The sequence below is a fragment of the Myotis brandtii genome, unplaced genomic scaffold, assembly GCF_000412655.1.
Source record: "Myotis brandtii unplaced genomic scaffold, ASM41265v1 scaffold302, whole genome shotgun sequence".
In the NCBI taxonomy this organism is placed as follows: Eukaryota; Metazoa; Chordata; class Mammalia; order Chiroptera; family Vespertilionidae; genus Myotis; species Myotis brandtii.
In genome coordinates, this window is record NW_005361545.1 from 122,014 (window position 1) to 149,153 (window position 27,140).

General features: G+C 37.8%; 1 protein-coding gene across 1 annotated transcript in view; it reads left to right on the forward strand.

The window, feature by feature from the left end:
• SLC36A4 (solute carrier family 36 (proton/amino acid symporter), member 4) overlaps positions 1 to 24,980 on the forward strand; it is a 48,439-nt gene extending 23,459 nt beyond the window's left edge. The window contains exons 9-10 of the mRNA XM_014542416.1: positions 11,362 to 11,531; positions 20,795 to 24,980. Coding sequence (XP_014397902.1) covers positions 11,362 to 11,531; positions 20,795 to 21,099 — 475 coding nt within the window. The 3' untranslated portion in view covers positions 21,100 to 24,980. The remainder of the gene's footprint in view (positions 1 to 11,361; positions 11,532 to 20,794) is intronic.
• The last annotated feature ends 2,160 nt before the right edge of the window (positions 24,981 to 27,140 follow it).

Consider the following 27,140-nt stretch of genomic DNA (forward strand, 5'->3'; position numbering starts at 1 on the left):
AACCTGGGACCCTTCAGTCCGCAGGCCGATGCTCTATCCACTGAGCAAAACCGGTTTCGGCTAAAGAAAATCTTAAGGGAGAAGGGACTGAAGTGGAAATGTGCATGCTCATCAAGTTCCTGACCTCAGGGAGTTTACAACATGGTGAAGGAACAGTGAGCAGAAATAAGTAGGGAATGCTTTTGGTACTCACAGTTTACTCTGGACGGGGGTGATACTGTCCCTGCAGTAGCTCTAGTTGATCCTTCTCCTTTTCTGCATCCCCTTCTCATTCTCACCTCTCTAGTAAGAATGGAACTAATTGCAAGTCTTCATGAAAAAGGGACTATTAGATCATAGTTCCTATTCAAGAGAGCCTAGCTAGATACCTGCTTTTCATTTAGAGGAATGCCTAGGACAAGTATTGTAAGGCACAAAATCTGGGAAAAACAGGAAAGGAAGTCAAGATAAATATTCTCCTTTAGAGAACTGTTAAGTAATTTCTTTGCATTGTGGAGATAATGGCTTTTGTGGCCTGTAGTTACTTTTTTTTTTAATCCTCACCTGAGGATATTTTTCCATTGATTTTTAGAGAGTGGAAGAGAGGGAAAGCAGAAATATCAATGTGAGAGAAACACATTAATTGGTTGCCTCCTGCACATGTCCCGACCAGGGCCGGGGCTGGGGGAGGAGCCTGCAGCCGAGGTACATGCCCTTGACCAGAATCGAACCCCATACCCTTCGGTCCACGGGCCAACGCTCTATCAACTGAGCCAAACCAGCTAGGGCAAGTAGTTATTTCTTTATGGTCTCTGCAGCTGGGGCAGTTAAAATAATAGCCACTGGAGAGGAGATGCTTGTCTTTTAACAGTGATAGCCTTCTGTAAAATAAGTTTGAACTAGAATAGTCAGGGATTATACCTAAGATTCCTTTCTTGACTTACTGTGTATGTCTCTTTGTCCCTTCCCTCCCTGTGCTTCAGGCCATGGGCCTCAGAAGTTAGAGAATGTTCAGTATACTCTGAGTAGAAAGCCCAGCCACCAGAGCCTAGGGAACCAATAGCTGCTAGCTGTGCAAGATGGAATTAGAAAGCGCCTCAGGATAAAGCAAGTGTGAATTAGAGAGGCTCTAACTCAGTGGTTCTCAACCTTGGCTGCACATTAGAATCACCTGGGAATCTTTTTAAAATCCTGATTTCTGGGCCTCATCCTCTGGAAATTCTGTTTCTTTGTTACTAATGTTGTGGCCCCACCCCATAACAAAGAAACAGAATTTCCGGAGGATGAGGCCCAGAAATCAGGATTTTAAAAAGATTCCCAGGTGATTCTAATGTGCAGCCAAGGTTGAGAACCACTGCTCTAACTTATTACACCCTCACTCTTGCTAAGGTGTCATCTTTTCAAACTAGTTATGAGTAATATTGTTCAATGTATCGCATTTAGCTTTTAGAGTAAAGAGTATTTTAATAATGACAATGAAGTAAATCCACAATTTCGAGCTGGAACATCACAGTGGGGCAGGAACCCTGCCTCTTCCATGTTTATAATGCATCTCCACAATCTTAGCGCATTGCTCAGCACTTAGGAGGCACTCAGTAAAGTTTGTTAAGTAGTATTCCTGTTACTTGATAGCATAACCAAGGCATCACCACTAGTCCTAGTTGAGTGATGTTTTAGCAGTGTTTTCCTAAAATTTCCACTAAAGTAACCCCAAGTAGCAGAGGAGAGAAAGCAAGCATCCCCTTGGGAGTTTTGGGGGCAGTGCCCCAAATAGCCTGCCTCAAGCATATAGCATCCATTCATGCTGTTTGAAAAAATTCACCTTTCACATTCTAGTTCATAATCTCTAAGTTGCTTTTTATATAAAAATAATTCCTCCTCAAAAGAACCTTTGAGTAAAGCTGATGCTTCAGAGCCATGCTCCACATTTAGCCTAGAGCTGTGAGAACCCCTGAGCGGGAGGTGAAATTACAGGCGCAGGGCAGTTGCACGCAGAACGGAGGGAATGATGACCCTCTTGATACTGGATTTCAAAAATAGATACAGATAAAGTCACGATAACAACAGTAACAGACTATAAAATGTTTCTTTTCATCTGGATTGAAGTTTTCACATCACTTTATGTAGATTCTGTTCTTTCACACAATTGGTCTCAGGTTTTAACATGTTACAATGTATTATTTCAACTTAAAGAAATCTCCTTTCCAACAAGGAGACTGAAGTAGGAGAAGTTTGCCTGAGATTAGTCTGAAGAAAAAATGGGGATGTGGAGTTAGGTGATTAACAGCAGAGACTTTAAAAGCACAGTATTGCTTTTTGAGTTTGTGTTTGAAAGTGAATGTCATGTTCTTACAAAGTATTCTCTTTAATATTAGAACCACATTCTGCTATCAGTGGTTCTCAACCTTCTGGCCCTTTAAATACAGTTCCTCATGTTGTGACCCACCCATAAAATTATTTTCGTTGCTACTTCCTAACTGTAATGTTGCTACTGTTATGAATTGTAATGTAAGTATCTGATATGCAGGATGGTCTTAGGCGACCCCTGTGAAAGGGTCGTTTGACCGCCAAAGGGGTCTCGACCCACAGGTTGAGAACTGCTGTGCTAGATGAAGCAGTATACAGGGCTTTCCCTTCTTTCAGATTCGAGTTTTTGGAGTGTTTGGATTTCATATTCTCTAACTCCTCTAGCAGTAATTTATGGAATTTAAATGAGACGATGCAGATTTCTAGCTTATGTTGAAGGTGTGGAGACGATGGTAATCATTGAGTATGGATGATGTAATAATTTCTCCAGAGGACTTAAAATAGCAAATAGTGTTTATTTGGGTTCTGTATCACTGTGTCCTCTTGAGTTATGGTGTGTACATAATGGGAACAAACATCTTTTTGTTGTTAGTTTCATTTGTTCAGTTTTTGTCTTGCTTTCTTTTTGTCAGTCTGAAACACAAGGTCTGTTCTATCATAGTTACTGTGCCTGTTTATTTGGCTTTAGTTAGTGGCTTTTTAAAACTACAACCCATAGTGAGAAAGGAAAATATGGTTTATAGAAAAATGCCTATAGGAATAAGTGTATATGTATCTGTATATGTATGTGTTTTTGTGGTGCATACCTTCCACACACATAAAAATTGAAATAAGGGAAAGGTTAAATAAAAAGCATTAGTTATTCTACATATAATGTCCCCTGATATTCTCAGTTCCTGTCTGTACATTCTGTACATTAGGAATCCATTCAATTGATATCATAACTCACTAAAAAAAGCCCTAACTAGAATTTGAAAAATACTGGCCTAGAATAAATTCACATTTTACTCATTAAATCAGCACACATAGCAGCTCTACTAAGAAATATTAAGGGTATTTGGTTTTCATACAAACATTGAAAACCAGTAAGGTGGCTGCTGGTGTTTCACATATGGTACCTTGGCGAAGCATGTACTGGATAGGAAAATTCAATCCAAAAATAGGGAAGTGATGAGGCAGGCATTTTAATTTATTAAGATAATTAAACTGTTACTTCATTTCCCCCCAAAAAACAGAACAAACCCAAAGTCTAAGCCCATGTTATAGCATACAGGAGCCAGAAGCCTGAATATTCTGGGAAATAAAGCTGATGGGTAGTGGCAGGTAATCAAGTTATGTCTTAATTGATCCAGGCAATCAAGGAGTTGAACTCTGAGGAGTTTATTACCTAACATAAAAATTTTTAGGCAGGCATGGACTCAGCAAGAGGCACAATAAATAGAGAAATAAATTTAAGGGAACTGGAAAAAGAAGATTCATATATTCTGGACTATTCCTTCTGTCCCCTCCTTCACAAATTCTTAATAACCTTCCTCCAGTATTAAGGTTGCCTGTGATTAAGAACCCTGGCCCAAACTGCCTCTGCCTTTCCTCATTGGAATGACTATTATTAACTACTAGAGGCCCAGTGCACAAATTCATGCACCAGTGGGGTCCCTTGGCCTGGCCTGTGGGATTGGGCTGAAACGGCTCTCCTACATCCCCTGAGGGTCCCAGATTGGGAGAGTGAACAGGCCAGGCCAAGGGACCTCACACCAGGGGGCTGTTCAGAACAAAGGGAGGCCCCAGGCGGCAACTGGCAACCAGGGAAGGGTGGTCCCAGCCGGCAGCTAGCAGCCACTAGGGACCCTATCCATGCATGAATTTCATGCACTGGGCCTACTATGCTAAGTATCCCCTCAGGAATTTGACCAACTGGGAGTTCCACCACTCGCTATGACGTGCGCTGAGCACCAGGGGGCTGTTCAGAACAAAGGGAGGCCCCAGGCGGCAACTGGCAACCAGGGAAGGGTGGTCCCAGCCGGCAGCTAGCAGCCACTAGGGACCCTATCCATGCATGAATTTCATGCACTGGGCCTACTATGCTAAGTATCCCCTCAGGAATTTGACCAACTGGGAGTTCCACCACTCGCTATGACGTGCGCTGAGCACCAGGGGGCTGTTCAGAACAAAGGGAGGCCCCAGGCGGCAACTGGCAACCAGGGAAGGGTGGTCCCAGCCGGCAGCTAGCAGCCACTAGGGACCCTATCCATGCATGAATTTCATGCACTGGGCCTACTATGCTAAGTATCCCCTCAGGAATTTGACCAACTGGGAGTTCCACCACTCGCTATGACGTGCGCTGAGCACCAGGGGGCTGTTCAGAACAAAGGGAGGCCCCAGGCGGCAACTGGCAACCAGGGAAGGGTGGTCCCAGCCGGCAGCTAGCAGCCACTAGGGACCCTATCCATGCATGAATTTCATGCACTGGGCCTACTATGCTAAGTATCCCCTCAGGAATTTGACCAACTGGGAGTTCCACCACTCGCTATGACGTGCGCTGAGCACCAGGGGGCTGTTCAGAACAAAGGGAGGCCCCAGGCGGCAACTGGCAACCAGGGAAGGGTGGTCCCAGCCGGCAGCTAGCAGCCACTAGGGACCCTATCCATGCATGAATTTCATGCACTGGGCCTACTATGCTAAGTATCCCCTCAGGAATTTGACCAACTGGGAGTTCCACCACTCGCTATGACGTGCGCTGAGCACCAGGGGGCTGTTCAGAACAAAGGGAGGCCCCAGGCGGCAACTGGCAACCAGGGAAGGGTGGTCCCAGCCGGCAGCTAGCAGCCACTAGGGACCCTATCCATGCATGAATTTCATGCACTGGGCCTACTATGCTAAGTATCCCCTCAGGAATTTGACCAACTGGGAGTTCCACCACTCGCTATGACGTGCGCTGAGCACCAGGGGGCTGTTCAGAACAAAGGGAGGCCCCAGGCGGCAACTGGCAACCAGGGAAGGGTGGTCCCAGCCGGCAGCTAGCAGCCACTAGGGACCCTATCCATGCATGAATTTCATGCACTGGGCCTACTATGCTAAGTATCCCCTCAGGAATTTGACCAACTGGGAGTTCCACCACTCGCTATGACGTGCGCTGAGCACCAGGGGGCTGTTCAGAACAAAGGGAGGCCCCAGGCGGCAACTGGCAACCAGGGAAGGGTGGTCCCAGCCGGCAGCTAGCAGCCACTAGGGACCCTATCCATGCATGAATTTCATGCACTGGGCCTACTATGCTAAGTATCCCCTCAGGAATTTGACCAACTGGGAGTTCCACCACTCGCTATGACGTGCGCTGAGCACCAGGGGGCTGTTCAGAACAAAGGGAGGCCCCAGGCGGCAACTGGCAACCAGGGAAGGGTGGTCCCAGCCGGCAGCTAGCAGCCACTAGGGACCCTATCCATGCATGAATTTCATGCACTGGGCCTACTATGCTAAGTATCCCCTCAGGAATTTGACCAACTGGGAGTTCCACCACTCGCTATGACGTGCGCTGAGCACCAGGGGGCTGTTCAGAACAAAGGGAGGCCCCAGGCGGCAACTGGCAACCAGGGAAGGGTGGTCCCAGCCGGCAGCTAGCAGCCACTAGGGACCCTATCCATGCATGAATTTCATGCACTGGGCCTACTATGCTAAGTATCCCCTCAGGAATTTGACCAACTGGGAGTTCCACCACTCGCTATGACGTGCGCTGAGCACCAGGGGGCTGTTCAGAACAAAGGGAGGCCCCAGGCGGCAACTGGCAACCAGGGAAGGGTGGTCCCAGCCGGCAGCTAGCAGCCACTAGGGACCCTATCCATGCATGAATTTCATGCACTGGGCCTCTAGTGAAAGCATAAAATGCTATAGCATTTCAGTCAAATCTCAAACATTAAGCAAATATAAAAACTTAAAATACTGTAGCATACTTATCACAAACTCTAGCACAAGTTTTTATCTAGTAAATAAATGTATTTTTCTGCCAGTAGGCCCTAACACCATATGTTTTTGTCTCCCTCCTTCACAAATTAATACCTCTTCCTTTCCGTCACACTTCTGTATAAAATTCTACCACATGGAAACCTTATAGCAAAACATTATATCAATACCATATAAAACCTCATGATGGAATCTTTTCAATTCCTCTGGAAGAATGTACAGCTATATAATTTTGATATTACGTATAATTATAGTTTGTTTTCACATTTCTTTTGCTATATTTATGGTTCCATACTAGTAAGCAGACATATATTAGTAATTAATGCCTAGGAAAGATTTAATTTATCACACTATAGAAACAGTAAATTCTATTAGTCTCTTCAAATATGTTAGTGTCTTATTATTGTCATAAGAATGGCAAAAGCTAAAAGAAAAGCAGCTACCACATATATTCTACATGCTTTTTAATTGCTGGCTTTTATTTATATTTATTTTATTCATTGTGGTATAATTAACATACATTTTATTATTTTCAGGTGTACAATGTAATAATTTGATACTTGTGCAATATCCATTTAACATCCACCATCATACATTTTTTCTTGTGATGAAAACTTATAAGACTTAATCTCTTAATATATTTCAAATCATTGGAATACTATTATTAACTACTAGAGGCCCAGTGCACAAATTCATGCACCAGTGGGGTCCCTTGGCCTGGCCTGTGGGATTGGGCTGAAACGGCTCTCCTACATCCCCTGAGGGTCCCAGATTGGGAGAGTGCACAGGCCAGGCCAAGGGACCTCACCGGTGCATGATCAGGGCTGGGGAGGGCTGTGGGAGGGTGGCCAGTCGGGGAGGGACCGCGGGAGGCTCCTGGGCGTGGTGTCTGGCCCATCTCACTCAGTCCCCCAGCAACAAGCTAACCTACTGGTCAGAGTGTCTGCCCCCTGGTGGTCAGTGCATGTCATAGTGACTGGTTGAACGGTCGATTTGCATATACTCACTGATTAGCCAATGAAAAGCGTAGTGGTCGTACGCTAATTACCATGTTTCTCTTTTATTAGTGTAGATAGGATATTAAATTCAAAATGAAGGGTATCTACCAAATTCATTTATCTAGCAGATACAGGGATTGGCAAAAGTAGGCTTACAGTTGTGAGTACATGAAACAGTGTATTTTTGTATTATTTATGATAGTATACCTATTGTATTAACTGTAAGCCTACTTTGGCCTACTACTCCTATATTTATTGTATGCCTTTTGTGTACTGGGTACTGTTACAGGCACTAGAGACACAGTGGTGAACAGATAAAAATCTCTTCCTCATAATGCTACATTCTAGTGAATATGCTATAAAAGTTTAGTGGTTCAAAGCATTCAATCTAGTGATGAATACTAGATAACCCTAGTTGTCTTATTTTTTAGCTGAGAATGAAATGAGGTTCTTGATAAGGATTGAAGCTAGTCCTCATAAAGGCTTCTTTTCTGCTTAACAGAGCTACCGGTAAACCCAAGATTCTTAATCTGTGTATCATGAAGGGTCTATGAGGGACAGTGAGTTATCAACTCTTTCCAGGGGTAGCTTCTGTATGCAGCCTTGAGAGAAAGAATCAGTCAACAACTTATTTCCTAGATTAGCTTTAAAATTTTTTAATATATTCATACCTGTAAATTAAGACTAAGTATTGATTTTTTTAACCAGTGTGGGGAAAGAATAGAAGCATTGTCAGTTTTGAAATCTTGGGTTTTCAAAACTAATGCTTTTACTGGACAATATTTAGTTGTTCCCCCACCCCAAAATCTGATTTCATATATTGACTGAAAAACAATTATTTAAAAAATAGATTTCTGCTCTTTACTCGGATATGAAGTCTTTTTGCTGCCAGCACAACAGATTTTGTTTTCAAGCAAGAATCATTTTATTTATTTTTTAAAATATTTTTTATTGATTTTCAGAGAGTGAAGAAAGGAGAGGGAGAGAGAGGGAAACAGAGAGAAACATCAGTGTGAGAGGGAAACATCGATTGGCTGTCTCCTGTACACCCCCTCTACTGGGGATCAAGCCCGCAACCTGGGCATGTGCCCTAACCAGGAATCAAACCAGCAACCTTTCGTTGCACAGGACGATGCCCAACCAACTGACCCACACTGGCCAAAGCCATTTTATTCTTTGAAGTATTTCATTTGTGATATTGAATGGATATAGTTTCTAAAAACTACCTGTTCATACCCATTTTTTATTAATATTAATTTCATATTTAATAAGTATCCTTGGGGGGGGTATACAGAGAAGAATAAAACATAGTCTCTAACTTTCAAGAACGTTTAATGTACACTACACGTTATTTACAAGTGGTTTGATGTTCTTATATGTCCTCAAATTCTTGATTTCAAGAACATTTTTTATCCTTTGTCTAGATAGTTTAATGGATATATTCTCATATGGACCCTTACCATAGATGCTCACTTAACACCAAAATGAGAACAAAATTTGAGTAGAGAAAAATAGTTAAAAGTGATTGAAAATATAGATGTCAAACATAAAAATTAATGGGTTCTTGAAACAGAAAACAAGCAGAAGTGGAACAGTTGATTCTAAAAGACTGAAGTGTTTTTCTTAAACACTCTTATTTCTATGTTACTGTTCTTTGGATGATGATGTGCTAGTACACCCACTTTCAAAAGAGCCAAACCATTTTATTTTCCCATTTTTATTCTGTACAACACCAAAATTATAGTAGTTGCATAAAATTAATATTATTAAATGGTATTCATAATCAGATTCTTAGCCTGTACAACTTATTATATATCAGTAGAAAAGCAATTATACTCATATGCATAATGATGTATTTTAAAATATATTGTTAACCATATTTTAAAAACATGTAAGTTAAAAGATAATTAGAAAAAAAGGAATGTCCTAATAAGCTAATAAGAACATTCAATTCTCACAATTACATTTCAGAGCATATAAAGCAGGCATCTTTCATTTATTTTATTTAACTAATTTGACCATTTTGTGTGTAAACTTTAAACCTCAAGCTGAGAAATATATCCTGAGATCATTTTAAAGTTAAGGATTTATTGTTACCAGCCTTAAGGAGTTCCTTCTTTCCTCAACTGTGCTGTTTGCAGTGTTTTCACATCTATTTCTGCTCAGCTTTTTTCCTTCCTCTTGATGAATACGTTCTAGGGGGAGACTTACTGAAGTCTTTCTTGATTGGCCACAGTTGAGAGAACTGTTTATAATCTTGACTGCTCTGAGTCTTAAGACGTCAGAAATAAGCTGAAAGCCTAATTAATGTTGAGGCTTTCTTCACCAAAAATGGAATATTTTATATTCCTTTAAAATGAATGCATTTTTCCTAAGAAAGAAATATAGTACTCTTCCCTATGCATAGGCCTCTTAGGGGGGAAAGTGGATGTCTTAAGGGAAGATTGTGGTGTTAATGACATTTCTGCTTAAAGGGGACAAACGTCAGTCATTACCCCTAGTGCTGCCGCTCATTCGATCCAGTCTCCTCTCCAATTTCTTTCTTACAAAATAAGAGCAATTGGGTTTTTCTTTTGATTGTTATAAAATATTCAGAATTTCAAAAAATACAACACATAATTTTATTCCTTATAACCCAAGGGAGTAGGTTCTACAGTGATCCTCTGAGTCCTACAATTCTATATATTCTCTGTCATTAACAACATTTAAAATAATCTCTTGCCAGATAAAATGAATTTTTCTAATTTATTAAGACAATGCATGCTGAGTTTTGACAGGAGGCTATCTACAATATAGAAATCTAAAGATGTTTATAAAACTGAACATTGCTGTGCTCTTTTGAAGCACTGGGCATAAAAAAATAAGTTTATTTGGACAAAACAATAACCAACTCAAGTTTATTTTCCTTATTAATGCAACTTTAAAATAGGTAAAACTCCTATGTAATCTGGACAAGTTTGCAAGTTGAAACCATTTAGATGGCCTTTTTAGACTTAAGAATGATGACATTTCTGCAACCAATGACATACCTACCAAGATTTTCAAGCAAGGAGAACTGTATAACTCAGTTCAATCTGAAGTTTTTCTTCTATACATAAATATCTGAGATCTCAAAGGCATACAATATGGTCAATTTTTAAAAAGAAAGTTCTAAAAACATTAGCTCTTCCTGGGGCTCAGCCTAACATTCAGAACATTGGCTTAGCCTAACATGACATCTTTACAACAGTATTTCACAGATCTTTGCATGCCACTGTTTCGTAGGCTATTCAGAATGAATTGTCCACCTATTGTCTAGAAATTTAGAGATCAGCTGGCCTTTTTTTTAATCCTCACCCTAGGATATATTATTTATTTTAGAGGGAGGGAGGGAGGGAGAGAGGCAGAGAAAGATCGATTTGAGAGAGAAACATTGATTAGTTGCCTCCCATATGCACTCCAACTGGGAATCTAACCCACAACCTTTTGGTAAATGGGACGATACTCCAACCAACTGAGCTACGTTGGCCAGGGTCAGTGGGCCTTTTTTTTTAAATAATAAGCAAGTATTTAATTAGTAATATACTGGCCTTAGTTTGTGTTGGATTTCTTGTCTATCTTAACATTAAAAATAAAAGGAAGAAAGCTAGATTCATACTAAGATAACAATGTGAATGAACCTCGAAGTTCATTTTGCTAAGTGAAATAAGCTAGACAAAGACAAATACTGTATGGCATCATTTATATGTTTAGTCTAAAAAAATGTCCAATTCATATGAGAGTAGATTGGTTCCCAGGGGCTGGTGGAAAGAAGAAAGTTCAGTAAAAGGGTACAAACTTTTAGTTTTAAGATGAATAAGGTCTGAGGATGTATTGTATAACGTAGTGACTATAGTTGATAATACTGAATTGTATGATTGAAATTTGCCAAGGGAGTAGAACCAAAGTGTTCTAAATAAATAAAGTAAATATGGGAGGTGATGGGTCTGTTAATTAACTTGCTTGTGGGTATCTTTTCACAATGTATATGCATCTCAAATTATCACGTAAATTTTAAATGTATTACAGTTTTATTTTTTAGGTTGTACCTCAATAAAGCTGGGGGGAAAAAAGAATGACTGAATTTTGAATTTTTTTTTAACAGGTTATATCAGTCAGTGAAAATTCTATATTCCTTTGGCATCTTTGTGACATATTCCATTCAGTTCTACGTTCCAGCAGAGATCATTATCCCTGTGATCACATCCAAATTTCAGGCTAAGTGGAAGCAAATCTGTGAATTTGTGATAAGATCCATCTTGGTTAGTATTACTTGTAAGTATCACTACATATTTATATCATAACAATTTTTCATTGTTGAATTTCATATGCTGAAGCAACTTTAAGTATACTTTTAAATATTTTTGAACAATTTTATTCACCTAGCTGGGATACTTGTTGGTTTAAAATTTTATTATTCTACATAAGAAAAAACACAACCAGATACTATCATACTTAGAACTAATCAAAGTATTATTTTGAAAATGACATCAGTGATGATTAAAATATAAGTATCCTATCTAATAATAGACAAACAGGGTAATTGACCGTACCTTCGCTATGCCTCCCATTGGCTAATCAGCGTGATATCCAAATTAACTGCCAACAAAGATGGCGGTTAATTTGCATATGTAGGCTCCAAGGGGCGGAGCCGCAAAGAGGGAAGATGGAAGGTGGCTCCGGCCGGGGCCGCGAAGACAGAGGATGGAAGGCGGCTCCAGCCTGAGCGAAGGCCTGGGTCCCGGGTGCTGGAGGAAAACCGGTGCCGGCAGCCAGGGAAGGGAAGGCCTATTGCACGAATCTCTTCGTGCAACAGGCCTCTAGTATTTAAATAAAATGCATAAGGGATCCCTTATATTGTTGATAGACATTTTATTATGGTTCTAGTTTTCCTCATGTTTTTTTCCTGCTAACTTTTACATATTGAACAGTTAAACTCTCCATGAATATTTATGGGAATGGGCTTTGTTTTGATCTTTCTATGGTTCTAGTTTTCCTCATTTTTTTTCCTGCTAACTTTTACATACTGAACAGTTAAACTCTTCATGAATATTTATGGGAATGGGCTTTGTTTTGATCTTTAATAATTTCAGTGGGTTATTTTACTTATTATTTGAGTGTACATAATGTGTTATCAAGATTTTGCATTGGAAAATGCTTTTATAAGTATTCATAAGGGAGACTTATGACAGGGAGTTTGGTATAATGGAGAGTGTGAGTTGTGGAGTCACACTAACCTGATGGTTCAAACTCAGGCCTACCACTTCCTTGCTGGTGTCTTTAGGGAAGTTGCAGACCATCTTTGAGCTCCCCTTTCCTCAACTGCGGCATTTTTGTAGAGTTTAAAAACATTAACAAAATAGCTAGAAGTTATTATCATCACTATTATTATTATAACTACAAATAGAAGGATAACTAACACCAAACTAATTAATGGGATTGCCTAGAATGATACCAAGGACCAGGCTACTCGTGTTCTGGGGGAACAAGCAGCTTTGGAAATTCTGTGGAAAACATTTGTAACCATGTTGGTCATTCAAGGTTAGAGGGTGATAGAGCTTAAAATTTTGGGCAATGTGGTAAATTGCATTGAGCAGTTTGGGGTTGAGCTTATGCCTAGATGTAAAGAATTGGATGTATTACATTTTGTTTGAAGGAAAATGAGAGCTGGTTAAAGTAGATAAAACTTATTTTCAAAGCAATCATTTATTATTATTATTATTGGCATACAATATTAGTTTCAGGTGTACAGCATAGTGATTCTACATTTATTTATCTTATGATGTGCCACCCTGTTAGTAACCATCTGTCACCATGCAAATTTATCAATTATTGACTATATTCCCCCTCACCTTTTTCACCCACCTCTACAGCCCCCACCCCTGACAACCATCAGTTTGTTCTTTGTGTCTTTTAATCTGTTTTTGTTTTTCAAAAATTCCACATATAAGTGAAATTATGTGGTATTTGTCTTTCTCTTTCTGACTTACTTCACTTAGCATAATACCCTCTAGGTCCATCCATGTTGTTGCAAGTAACAGGATTCCATTCTTTTTTATTGATGGGTACTATTCCATTGTATATATATATATACCACATCTTCATTATCCGTTGAGCTGTCAATGGACACGTCGGTTGCTTCCATATATCATCTATTGTAAATAATGCTGCAGTGAATATAGGAGAGCCTGTATCTTTTCTAATTAGTGATTTCATTTTTAAAAAATAAATACTCCAATATGGAATTGCTGGGATGTCTGGTGGTAGTTCTATTTTAGTTTTTTGAGGAATCTCCATATTGTTTTCCATAGTGGCTGCTCTAATTTCCAGACTCACCAATGGTGCACAAGAGTTCTTTTTTCTCCACATTCTCACCAACACTTATTTGTTGACTTTATGATAATACCCATTCTGACTGGTGTGAAGTGGTATCTCATTGTGTTTTTCATTTGCATTTCTCTGATGATTAGTGACATTGAGTACCTTTTCATATGTCTGCTGGCTATCTGTATGTCTTCTTTGGAGAAATGTCTCTTTATATTCTCTATTTTTTTTATTGGATTATTCATATTTTTATTGAGTTGTGTGAGTTCCTTATATATTTTGGATATATCAACCTCTTATCCTTTATATCATTTTCAAATGTATTCTCCCATTCAGTAAGTTGTCTTTTTATTTTGTTAGTTTCCTTTACTGTGCAGAAGCTTTTTAGTTTGATGAAGTACCATTTGTTTTACTTTTGTTTACCTTGCTTAAGGAGACATATCCAGAAATATATTACTAAGACTGGTATCAAATAGTTTGCTACCTATGGTTTCTTCTGGGAGTTTTATGGTTTTAGGTCTTACATTTAAGCCCTTAATCCATTTTGAGTTTTATTTTTGTATATGGTGTAAGAGAGTAGTCTAGTATTCCCAACAACCTTGTTGACAAGACTATCATTTCTCTACTGTAGATTCTTCCTTTTTTTCTTGTGGATTGACCATATAAGTGAGAGTTTATTTATGGGCTCTCTTTTTTGTCCCATTCATCTGTGTGTTGGGTTTTGTGCCATACTATTTTGATGATTATAAGTTTACTAGAGGCCTGGTGCATGAATTCATTGGGCCGGGCCGGCCAGGGGGAGGGGCCACAGGTGGTTGGCCGGCCGGCCCTGCCCCCTGGAAAAACTCACAGTCAAGGGGACAATTTGCATATTAGCTTTTTATTATAAAAACTCACAGTTGAGGGGACAATTTGCATATTAGCTTTTTATTATATAGGATAGTAGTTTGACATCAGGGTGTGTGATATCTCCAACTGTTCCTCTTTCTCAAGATTGCTTTGGCTATGTTTTTTTTGTGTGTGTGATTCCATATAAATTTTAGTATTATTCTAGTTCTGAGAAGAATGTCATTGGTATTTTGATAGAAATTGCATTGAATCTGTAGATTGCTCAGTTAAATTTATTCATGTATTTTCTTTTTTTTTACAACTATAAATAGGATTTTATTTTTCCTTCTGATGGTTATTAGTATATAGAAACACAACTGATTTGTGTAAATTAATTTTGTATCCTGCTACTATACTCAATTCATTTATTCTATTAATTTTTTGGTGGATTCTGTATGGTTTTCTGTATAGAATATCATGTCATCTGAAAATAGTGACAGTTTTACCTCTTCATTTGCAATTTGGATGCCTTTTATTTCTTTACCTTGTCTGATGACTGTGGCTAGGACTTTTAGTACTATATTGAATAATAGTGGTGAGAGTGAGTATCCTTATCTGTTTCTGATCTTAGAGGAAACACTTTCAGCTTTAGCTGTGGGCTTAACATATATAGCCTTTATTATGTTGAGGTAAGTTCCTTTTACACCCACTTTGTTGAGAGTATTTATCATAAATGATGTTGAGTTTTGTCACATGCCTTTTCTGCATCCGAGATGATCATATAATTTTTATTTAATTATTTGGAGGATATTGAACCATCCTTTCATTTCCTGGTATAAATTCCACTTGATCATGGTGCATAGTCCTTTTAATGTATTATTGAATTTGGTTTACTAGTATTTTATTGAGAATTTTTGCATCTATGTTCATCATGGTTATTCACCTGTAATTCTCTTTTTGTTCGTATCTTTGGTTTTGGTATCATGGTAAAAGCTGCCCTTCCTCTTTTGTATCTTTGTCTGGTTTTGGTATCATGGTAAAAGCTGCCCTTCCTCTTTAATGTCTTTGAATAGTTTGAGAAGGATAGGTATTAATTATTCTTCAAATGTTTGGTAGAATTCACCTGGGCTTTTGTTTGTTGGAAGTTTTTTTATGACTACTTCAATTTCATTGCCAGTAATCAGCCTGTTATATTTTATATTTCTTCCTGGTTTAGTCTTGGAAGTTTGTATGTTTTTGGAAATTTATCCATTTCTTCTAGGTTGTACAGTTTGTTGGCATGTAATTGTTCATAGTATTCTTTAATGATCCTTTGTATTTCTGTGTTGTCTGCTGCAGTCTCTCCTCTTTCATTTCAGATTTTATTTGGGCTCTCTTTTTTTCTTGACAAGTTTGGCTAAAGATTTGTTAATTTTACTTATCCTTTCAAAGAACCAGCTCTGAATTTCATTGTTCTTTTCTAATTTTTTGGTCTGTATTTCATTTATTTCCACTCTAATCTGTTTTCTTCCTTCTACTTACTTTGGATTTTCTTTATTCTTCTCTTTCTAGCTCCTTTAGATATAAAGGTAAATTGCTTATTTGGGAATTTTCCTGTTTCTTGAGGAAGGCTGTTTAGCTATGAATTTCCCTCTTAGAACTGCTTTTGCTGCTTCTCATACATTTTGGAAGGCTGTGTTTTCATTTGTCTCAAGGTAGTTTTTGTTTTTGTTGTTGTTGTTAATTCTCACCTGGGGATATTTTCCCATAATTTTCAGAAAGAGTAGGGGAGGGGGGTAGAGACAGAGAGAGAGAAACATCTGTGTGAGACATACCAATTGGTTGCCTGCCTCCCGCAAGCATCCTGACCAGGACTGGGGATTCAGCCTGCAACTGAGGTATGTGCCCCTTGACTAGACGTGAACCTGGGACCCTTCAGTCTGTGGGCTAACGCTCTATCCACTGAGCCAAACTGGCTAGGGCTCAAGGTAGTTTTTAATTTCCTGTTTCATTTTTCTCTTTGACCCATTGGTTATTTATTAGCATGCTATTTAAATTTCATGTATTTATGTTTTATCCAGTTTTCTTCCTTTAGTTGATTTCTAGTTTTATACCATTTGGGTCAGAAAAGGTGCTTGATATGATTTCAGTCATCTTGAATTTATTGAGGCTTGTTTTGTGGCCCCATATGTGGTCTCTCTTGGAAACTGTTCCATATGTACTAGAGAAAAATGTGTATTTTGCAATTTGGGGTGAAATGTTCTAAAAATGTCTATTAAGTCACTCTAGTCTAATGTGACACTTAAGACCATTATTTCCTACTAATTTTCTGTCTGGATGATCTATCCATTGAGGTAAGTGGGGTATTAAAGCCCCCAACTATTAAGGTAAGTGGTGTATTAAAGCCTCCAACTATTATTTTATTACTGTTAATTTCTGGCTTCGTGTCCATTAATATGTGTTTTATATTCTTGGGTGTGACTGTTGTGTGCCTAAATATTTACAATTGTTATATGCTCTTCTTGGATAGACCCCTTTAACATTATGTAACATTCTTCTTTGTCTCTTTTTAAAAACTTTGTTTTAAAGTCTATTTTGTCTGATATGTGTATTGCTACCCCAAATCTCTTTGATTTCTATTTGCAGGGAATAACTTTTTTCATACCTTCATATTCAGTTGGTGTGTCTTTTGATCTAAAGTGAATCTCCTATAGGCAGCATATAGATGGTCTTGTTTTTTATACATTCTGCCATGCTATGTCTTTTGATGGGAGCATTTAGTCCATTTACATTTAAAGTATTATCAAGAGGTATGTGCTTATTGCCAATTTGTTGTTTTTAATTTTTTTCTATTTCTGTTGATTTCTTTCCTTTTGGTATGCCGGTTTTCTTTAGTGTTTTGTTTGTGTTTCTTTCTCTTTATTTTTGGTTACCATATATCCATCTATATCTATAGCAGTCTACTTTAAGATCACATGTGTTTAAGTTCAAACACATTCTAAAAGTACATTTTTACCCCCCCACACACACTTTGTTATTAATGTCATGTTTTATATCTTCTTGATTTGTGTATTCCGTATTTACTGTAGTTGTAGTTTGTTTTGCTATTTTTTAAAAATATATTTTATTGATTTTTTTACAGAGAGGAAGGGAGAGGGATAGTTAGAAACATCGATGAGAGAGAAACATCTATGAGCTGCCTCCTGCACACCCCCTACTCGGGATGTGCCCGCAACCAAGGTACATGCCTTTGACTGGAATCGAACCTGGGACCCTTTAGTCCACAGGCTGACGCTCTATCCACTGAGCCAAACTGGTCAGGGCTGTTTTGCTAGTTTTATCTTTTTAAGTGATGGATTCACTGTTTATTATTTATTATATATTTGCCTTTACCAGTGGTTTTCTCCTCCCTGTATTTTCTTATTTCAGGTTATTGTCTTTTCTGCATGAAGAGGATCCCTTACCATTTCTTGTGAAGCCATTTTAGTGATGGTGAACTTTTCATTTTTGCTTGTCTGGGAAGCTCTTTATCTCTCCTTGGATTCTGAATAATAACCTTGCAGAGAGTATAGTAGTCTAGATTGTAGGCTCCTTTTTATCAGTCCTTTAAATATTTCCTGCCACTCCCTTCTGGTCTGTGACATTGCTGCTGAGAAATCAGCTGAGTGCCTTATGTGGGTTTCCCTTGTATGAAACTTCTTATTTCCTTCCTGCTGCCTTAAAGATTGTCTCTTTATCCTTAACTTTTGCCATTTTATTTATTTATTTTCTTTTTTTAAACATTTGCCTCCTGCACGCCCCCTACTGGGGATGTGCCCGCAGCCAAGGTACATGCCCTTGACCAGAATCGAACCTGGGACCCTTGAGTCCGCAGGCCGACGCTCTATCCACTGAGCCAAATCGGTCAGGGCAACTTTTGCCATTTTAATTACAGTATGTCTTGGCGTGGATTCATCTTGTTTGAGACTCTCTGTGCTTCCAGGACTTTGATGTCCCTTTCCTTCCTCAGATTAAGAAACTTTTCAGCCATTATTTCTTCAATATACTTGCTGCCTCTTTCTCTCTCCCCTTTTTCAGGAATCCCTATAATCCTATAATGTTTGAGTGCTTGATATTGTGCCAGAGATCCTTCTCATTTTTAAAAATTCTTTTTTGTTTTGCTGATTGGGTGCTTTCCACTACTTTTTCAGATCACTTATCTGTTCTTCTGTGTTAACTAACCTGTTGTTAATTCCTTCTAATGTGTTTTCCTTTTAAGTTGTTGTATTCTTCATCTTTATTTGGTTCTTTATTTTCTAGCTCTTTGTTGAAGTTCTCTGAGTTCCTCTATTGTACTCTCAAGTTTGTTGAGCATCCTATGACTGTTTAAATTTTTTATCAGACCAATTATTTATCTGTTTCAGTTTATCTCCAGGTTTTTTGTTTGTTTATTCATTTGGGGCATATTCTTCTGTTTCCCCATTTTGTTTGACCTTTGGTGTTTGTTCCTATGAGATGAGATCGCTATCTCTCCCAATCTTGAAAAAATGGTCTTGTTTAAAAGTGGCCTCTGTGTAGACTCTGGGGTTGGCGGTGGTGGTTTCTGGGATGCTGCCTGGCCTGAAGTTGCAACTTCCAGGTGGTATAACCTGGTGTGTATGAGCTTTCCTGCTGTGCCAGGTGGGGCAGTCCTATAGGTTTGTGCTATAGAACCCTGCTGATTCTGCTTCTGATCTAGGTAGAATATCCTGGTGTGGGGGGCTGAGGCAAGCCCTGTTGTTTTGATTGACTGCTGCTGGTCTGGGTTGGGAACCCTGTGTAGGCTTGAGGTGCAGCAGAACTCTCCCTCTTACTGGGGGGGTGAGTGGGTACTTTCTGCTATGCATACAAGGCTCACCCTATTGTTTTGATTGACTGTTGTGAGAGCCTGGTCAGAGATAGAACACCCTGTAAACACGATCACCACAGCACCAATGTCCCTCTCTCTAGACACGGCTACCCAGGATGCATGAGCTAGGGTTCTCGTGGTTCTGCTTTGGGTGCTTGCAGCCATGGCCTGGTAAAGGGGAACCTCTGCACCCCGTTGGGCCTGTTGATTATAGCTCCAGATGTGTGTGTGTGGCGGGGGGGTGGGGGTTGGAGGGGCTGTGCACGCCTACTATGGCTCATTCTTATTTCCTGCTGGAGTTAGCTCCAGGAGGGCTGGCTGGAGATGTGTTACTGCAGCCTAGAAGGTCAGCCAGAGCACCTAGTTAAGCTCCTATTGAGCTATCCAAGTGTAGAAGGCATGTAAACAGTGGTGCTTACCAGTTCCTCTGTTCCTGATGCGTTCCCTCAGATTTCTGGTGGGCTCCCACAGTTTCTTACTCTTCTTTATGTAGTCTTTCTCTCCTTTGTTGTTGTCTCTCAGAAGGAATTTCTCTAAATACAGGTGCACATCCAGGCATTTGGTGTCTTCATGGGAGAGGGCAAACTCCATGTCCTCTTTCACCCCCATTTTGGACTGCCTCCTATAATTATTAAAACCAAGAAATTAATACAACACCACTAATTAATCTGTAGTAGACCTTATTCTGATTTTGCCAGTTTTGTCTCTAATATTCTTTTCTGATCTAGGAACCAGTACAACATCCCACTTGATTTAGTTATCATGTCTACTTAGTTTTTGTCTTCCGTTTGAAGTATCAGTAATTCTGTAGAATTTCCTTCAGTTTAGATTTGTATGATGCTTTCTTATGATTAGGTTGAAGTTAAGCATTTTTAACAAGAATTCCATAGGTGATGCTTTGCACTTCTCAATGCATCACACGATGGTATCAGTTATATCTTATTAGTGATGTTAACTTTGATCACTTGGTGGAGGGTGTTTGAGAGGTTTCTCCAGTATAAAGAAACTCCTTTTCCCTTTATAATTAAGTATTTTGTAGGGAGATACTTTGAAATTATGCAAATATCCTGTTCTCTACAGTTTTCGCCCACTAATTTTAACATCTTTTAGTGACTTTTCATAAACAGTTATCACAGTGATGTTTGCTTAATATTGATTTTCTATTTCTATTGTTCCTTCTATTTGGTTAACTGAAATTCTAGTGTAAGGAATAGCTAGCTCTCTCTTCTAATTTATTTAATGATTTATTTATTTCACACCACCTCATCTACAATGAACTGAATGGCAGAGTAATGAAAATGCTTTGGAAATAAACTATCCAAACTTCTTTGCCCAAAATCTCACAGCAAAATATTAAGTTTTTTATATAATAAATTCTGACAAGTCAAAGTTCAAGAAATGTCACTCACCATTTTGTTTGTCTTCATTTTTAGCTCAACAGATTCTTCCATAAGCATTTAGTAGTGCCTACTTGCATTAATTAACTTTAATGTAATGTATTGAAAATATCTATTTAAATAAAGTCATTTCCATTTAACAGGTGCTGGAGCAGTTCTGATTCCTCGTTTAGACATTGTGATTTCCTTCGTTGGAGCTGTGAGCAGCAGCACATTGGCCCTGATCCTCCCACCTTTGGTTGAAATTCTTACATTTTCTAAGGAACACTACAATATATGGATGATTCTGAAAAATATTTCTATAGCATTTACTGGAGTTGTTGGTTTCTTGTTAGGTACCTATGTAACTGTTGAAGAAATTATTTACCCTTCTCCCAAAGTTATATCTGGTACTCCACAAAGTCCCTCTCTAATTAATTCAACATGCTTTACATCTGGTTTGAAATAGTTGACATGGAATTATGAGTCTTCTACTTTTGTCTCAATTCTAAAAATGATTAAGAACTAGAATACATTGCCATTTCCTTAAAAATAGAACCAAACTGTTTTCTTTTGGCACAATATTGATATTTTGGCAGTAAATTTCAATTCTTTACCAACAGTGGTAAACTATTACAGATTCTTGGTTTTAAATATTAGCAATAAAATTAAAATTAAAACATTAATTAAAAGACTTCTGTTATTCTTCATTCATCCAGAAATACTTTAACCAAGATCCTTTTATCCTCATGCTACTATTTGCCACCCAGCTGAAGAGAGAACAGGATTCAACAATAAGAGAATTAAAGGATGTAAGTAAAACTCCAGACCATCCCAGTGAATGTCAAAGCATACTTTGTGTATAGTGTAAAAATATCTCGATTATTATTTTTTTTTATTAGAGAGCCAAATACTTATGATTAGCCCCTGGAATTATAGAAAACTCTCACTAACCATAATGTTAGCATCAGAAATCCATAAAACCAGAATTATTTTTACAATATTCTGTCATGGTAGTTGATCTCCATAATGAAAACTACGAGGCACTCTACAAGATTCTGCCTTGGTGTTTCAATTAAATTTGAAAGAGACTTTAAAGGTTACCCAATACAATTCCCTTATTTTTTACCTGAGGAAACTAATGCCCAGAATGGTTAAGTAACTTGGTCAAGATCACTCAGCCTTGAGATCAAGAGAACTGAACTTTCAATTCCTAGTCCAGGATTTTTTATTTCTCACATCACATCTATGAAAAAGAATAAATTAAGTTCAGTTCAGTTTAACTTTAGTGTTGAGTCCATTTAATTATTTTTAATACTCTGAAAGCCAGTGATCTTTGAATAGCACATGTGACCTGAGCAGAAAACCAACTCTAAAAAGCCTGCACTTCAGCCATATAAACCTCAACAAGGAAAAGAAGCAATTTAAAAAACAAAACAAAATAGAAACCACTTGCTAGTTTAACTGCTGGCTGGTAGAAGGTGCCAAGCTCTTATTTCTCTCTGTGGTGTGAGCTCTTTTTATTTCTTCCTTTCGAGGTTGTTTTAGGCACTATCCATTCTTCTTAATGGCAGAAAATAGATATCTGACAAAATACAGGATATTTTTTCATTGTTTTCTGCCCTGTGGCTTTCCTTTTATTGATTAGAATGGGCAGAATAAACAAAAAGATATTCATGCTTAGGAAAAATAAAGATAATAATAAACTGTCTACTAAACATTGAGATACTCTGTTTCTTCCAGAGAAATACTTCTCTCTATTCCATGTTCTTCAAGCCCAGTTATTAGCCAAAACAAAGAAACTCAGTTGATGGAGGATTAAAATTAAGTGTAAAACTAAGAATCCTGATTTTTAAAAAATTTGTAATTTAAAACATGTTGAACTTTTTAATAAGGCTGGTGGTACTCTAATTTGTAATAGTATAAGACATCAAGATCACTGTCGTATATATATTCTATATTTTTATATGTAAATGTTAACTTAGTTCAAGTATATTTTGCTTATATCATGAATGAATCATCGAGTAAAATCCTAAAGAAATATCAGAAGCTTTATTTTGGTACAAATTCATACGAATCAAACTCTTTTTTAAACATTTGCATTGAGTAATACCAATAATTGTTTGTGATACTTTTATGTCAAACAATGTTATGTTGAACATTTAGTCATGTTGAGAAGATATGAAAGAAGTTATAGGAAAAATAATCATTAAAACTAGTGTTATATAATTTTGAATCTAAGAATAAATCAGGAGTTTTAAAAAAAAGTTCGGTGGTATAAACTGACTTCAAAATCATTAATAGAAAGCACTATTAAGTTTTTGTGAGCTGTTTTTAATATTTCTAGTCCTTGTGTGAAATTTTATTTTATACATTCACCTGTTTATTTCCCTTATGAATTCATCTAATTCAATGAAATTTTGATTAGTTTATCATAGTAATAGATAAAATTTAAATGAATAAATGTTGAGCACAGTATTAATTAGGCTTTCTCATGAAGTGAGTGCTTAACTGACATCCAGTACTTAATTAGCAATACTTTTAGTACAAAGAAAAGTTGAAGTGCAGAAGAGGGGCTAAAAAGGGAGAAAGTAGTTTTAATTCTTAAGAGGAAACACTATTTAGATGTAAATTATAAATGTACTCTTATTTAAGGATTCTTTGATGATGTATTTTATTTGTAAAAAATCAGTGGGCAATATTTTTCCTCTCAAAATTTAGTTTTAATGAGTCATAACATTTTCTAAAGATTTTTGGATAAGATACTTTTTTTAGATAAGCTTTTGCTTTTATATTAGGGCCTGGAAAAATGAGTGATTGCACCTGCCAAATCTGTGTTTGGTATCTTTGCTCCATTACATTATGGCTAAAATTACTTCAGCATTTCATCTGCCACCACCATAAAGTCCCCTCTTCTCTGAAAGCTGATCAGGTGCCTGAGAGCCTTTCCTAACTGGGGTGAGGGAAAGGAAAGCTTTGATACCCTCTGTTTTAAGTTATCACTAGTCCCTTACATTCAAAAGGGCTTCACCAGTTTTAAAATTGACTTGTCAAAACACTGGTTCTCAGACATTTTTTATCAGAGAATCTTCTTTTCTTGACATGGCCAGACTTCTCCACAATTAAATAAGAACTAGGGTTTTTTTCTTGGTTAAAGACCAATTTGTATGGTGTTACCAAATGAAAGAGGTATTGTATTAGCAAGTGCCACATGTTTTAATTCTGTCCTCAGTGGATTCTCCTTTATTAAAACCATTTCTGCCTCTCACCTAGGATGCACTTAACATTTTATAAGCATCTTATGCAATATGCATGTTGTAAGTTTCTTAACAAGGCCTAATTTCATAATAGTTACAGAAAAGCTCTCTAACTACAAAATACTCTAAAATATTACTTGAAATATTAATTGAAGTTCTACATTAGTGCCATGTCTTGCTGTGGTAAAGCACAGGTTTTCTGTAGCTTACCTGTGGCACCTCTTCACTGTAGACATCAGTCAGCATAGCATCAGAATAGTACGTTTGTTTACTGATATCTATACCCATTGGGTCTTGGCCTCAGTTCTCCTTTCTCTAAAAGGAAGAAGATAAAGAATATAGATCATGGAAATAAGTAAAATTAACACCAGTGGCTCAATGAATATTTTCTGTTGAGGAAAAAATAATTTGATAAAAATATTGACCATTGATAATATAAAATGAGTTTTTAAAAAAACTGAGCCTATTTTTAGTTTCCTGGCTCAGCTAGTTTCCCCTTCATACAAAAATTTGAGAAATTTTGATTTTAAAAGTATAACCATACATTTCCTAACATTAAATGGCTGACTGACTGTAATAATACTTTAGCAATATTATGGTTAATCTTGTTTATGCCACTAGTGCTCACCAGGCTAAACGACTTTCTGCAAGTGATTGGTTCTTACCAAGAAGATAAGAAAACATGCTTAAGAAATGTCTAGGAATGCTATATATTGCTGTATGATAAATGGTAAATATTCTTAAAAATTAGCTAGTTCTTATGCACACACATCAGTGATCTATTTGAACTAGATACTAATACTAACGTACCATTTAAACTGGGTCCAGAAAGATGATGTGTTGAAGTATCACTCAGAAAATTATTCCATTAGCATTTTCTTGATAATATATAGGAAAACACGTTTATGCCATAAAGAAATTAAGCTGTGGATTTTTATTTTGCAAAATGATTGTGTTAGTTTGAGTGAAAACTAGATGTCATTGCACTTGAGTCAATTCTGTTTCTTTTAACTTATTTTTTTTGTAATTTGAAAAAAATGCCTTGAACTGTAACTTCTCAATTTTCAATAAAATATATTATTTTGCTTGCAAATGCCTTTTAAAATAAATTTGTCCTATACAAGGTTAAGAGACATTGACAAATGTCATAGCTGAAAAAGGCATTAGTATGTGTAATATTCTCGTAACATTTTAATAACTTTTTGTGGTTAATACTTTGTCATATGACCTTCAACCTTGGAGCTGAATTATGTACCTCTAAGAGCAGATCTTGATCAACCAAAGGACTTGTATGCATGCATATAAGCATAAGTGATGGATGTGGACAACAGGGGGTGAGGGTGAGGGCAGGATTTGGGGGATAAGAGGACATTAGGGTGATAAGGACACATTTGTAATATCTTAACCAATAAAGGGGGGAAAAAGGAAAAATGAAAGGACATACGGCACTCAAAACCATGACCTGGACTTCCTACAGAGTAAATGCAGAATGAGCAGTCTGCAAATGCTGCATTCATGATTTAATGTACCACTTTCTTAAGGTCAAGTAGTAGTAGTACATGCTCTTGGCAAACAACAGAAGGAAAACAAAGAAAAAAACCATGGGGTTGGGATAAGACTTAGGTATACAGATATATAAATGCAATGAAAAGCCCTATGGAATACTTGCTGAAAGAAAAAATTAGCCACTTTGTAAAATTAAATTTAGTGGTGGTTTTATGCAAAAGGTATATATAGAGTGGTGGTTGTTTCTTTGTTTTTGCTTTTTTTTTAAACAGATATACACAAGCTCTCAAAATTTTGCCTAGAATTGATGGTGTTCACATTTCAAGGTTGTCTGCAGACCTGAGGGTAAAAGTTTCTTGGGAAAGGTGCATCAGTATTTGAAGGACGGATTTGGTTCAAAGTTTCCCATAAAGGTAGATTTGAAGGCTTAAAATATACAAGGGAATCGGGTCCTTTGGTCGTCCCAGTTTTTTGTACCATGAAGCACAGGACCACAAGGTACCAGGTGATAGAGTGCTTCTCAAACTAAAGCTAATACATTAATCTTGCTTAGGAACTAGGGAGTAATTTTGCTATATCCTCCTTCCTGGATCTTTTTGTGGGCTGAAGGACAAGGACTAGATACTGACTATCCAATGCACTGAGCAGGGAGGAATGGTATAGATCAAGGTTGAGCAGGTCTAGAGCAGAACAAGAAGTAAACCAAAAGACTGGACAATGCAGAAGCAAGCACCTTCAGATGATGTACCTATAACGTCTTGTATCTTTTAGCTCATGCATCTAATAGTACTTCACAGAAGCACAGAATAGGCACTAGAAAACCTGATTTTGACACTTAAGTCTTCTCTTCTTCCCCAATCTCAGTGTACAAAGATCAAGCTCCTTAATGTGGTTTGTTGGCCACACTCGCCCCCTGCCTCCCCCTGCAAGTTATAGCAACACCAAAGTTCTGATTGTACTACAAACATCCCACACACACTGCACTATTCCATCAACCCTCATTCTGAAACAACCCTTCCACTCCCTCCCCAGTTTTTTTCCTGACCAATCCTTAGCTGTTAATATTCAGTTTAGATGTCTCTTCTACCAGGAAGCCTTCCCATCCATCCATCTCACTGTGCAGAGTGAGTTGTGTATTCCTTCCTTCATACTAGCAAATGCCCTTGGGTTTATTATCCCTCTTTCAACATGGTCTGGTGATTAAGTATCTGTGTTCATCTCTCCATTAAATTGGGAATGCTATAAGCATGCTATATATACTTTTTGTTTGTTTGTTTATTTCTTTTCTGTCTCCCCTAGAGAACATAAACTCCATGAAGGAGCACTTTTGTTGATGTGTTCATTGAAAATCCAATGCAAGAGTGCCAGGCACAGTGGACTGGACAATGCAGAAGCAAGCACCTTCAGATGATGTACCTATAACGTCTTGTATCTTTTAGCTCATGCATCTAATAGTACTTCACAGAAGCACAGAATAGGCACTAGAAAACCTAATTTTGACACTTAAGTCTTCTCTTAAGAGATGCATTGTCCACTCGTAGCTGGGAGTTTGACATGACATGCTTGGTGTAGATGCTAAAAAAACAGTTGAACGAATGAATGAAGTGACAAACCTATAAGGAAAAGTCTATCTTAGAGCTCTGGTATAAAAATTTTGAAGTATGGGGCAAATAGATACTGACTAGATACTGACTATCTAGTATCAGTATCTGTCCCCTTCACCCCTGTGCCTATTTGTTTAATGACT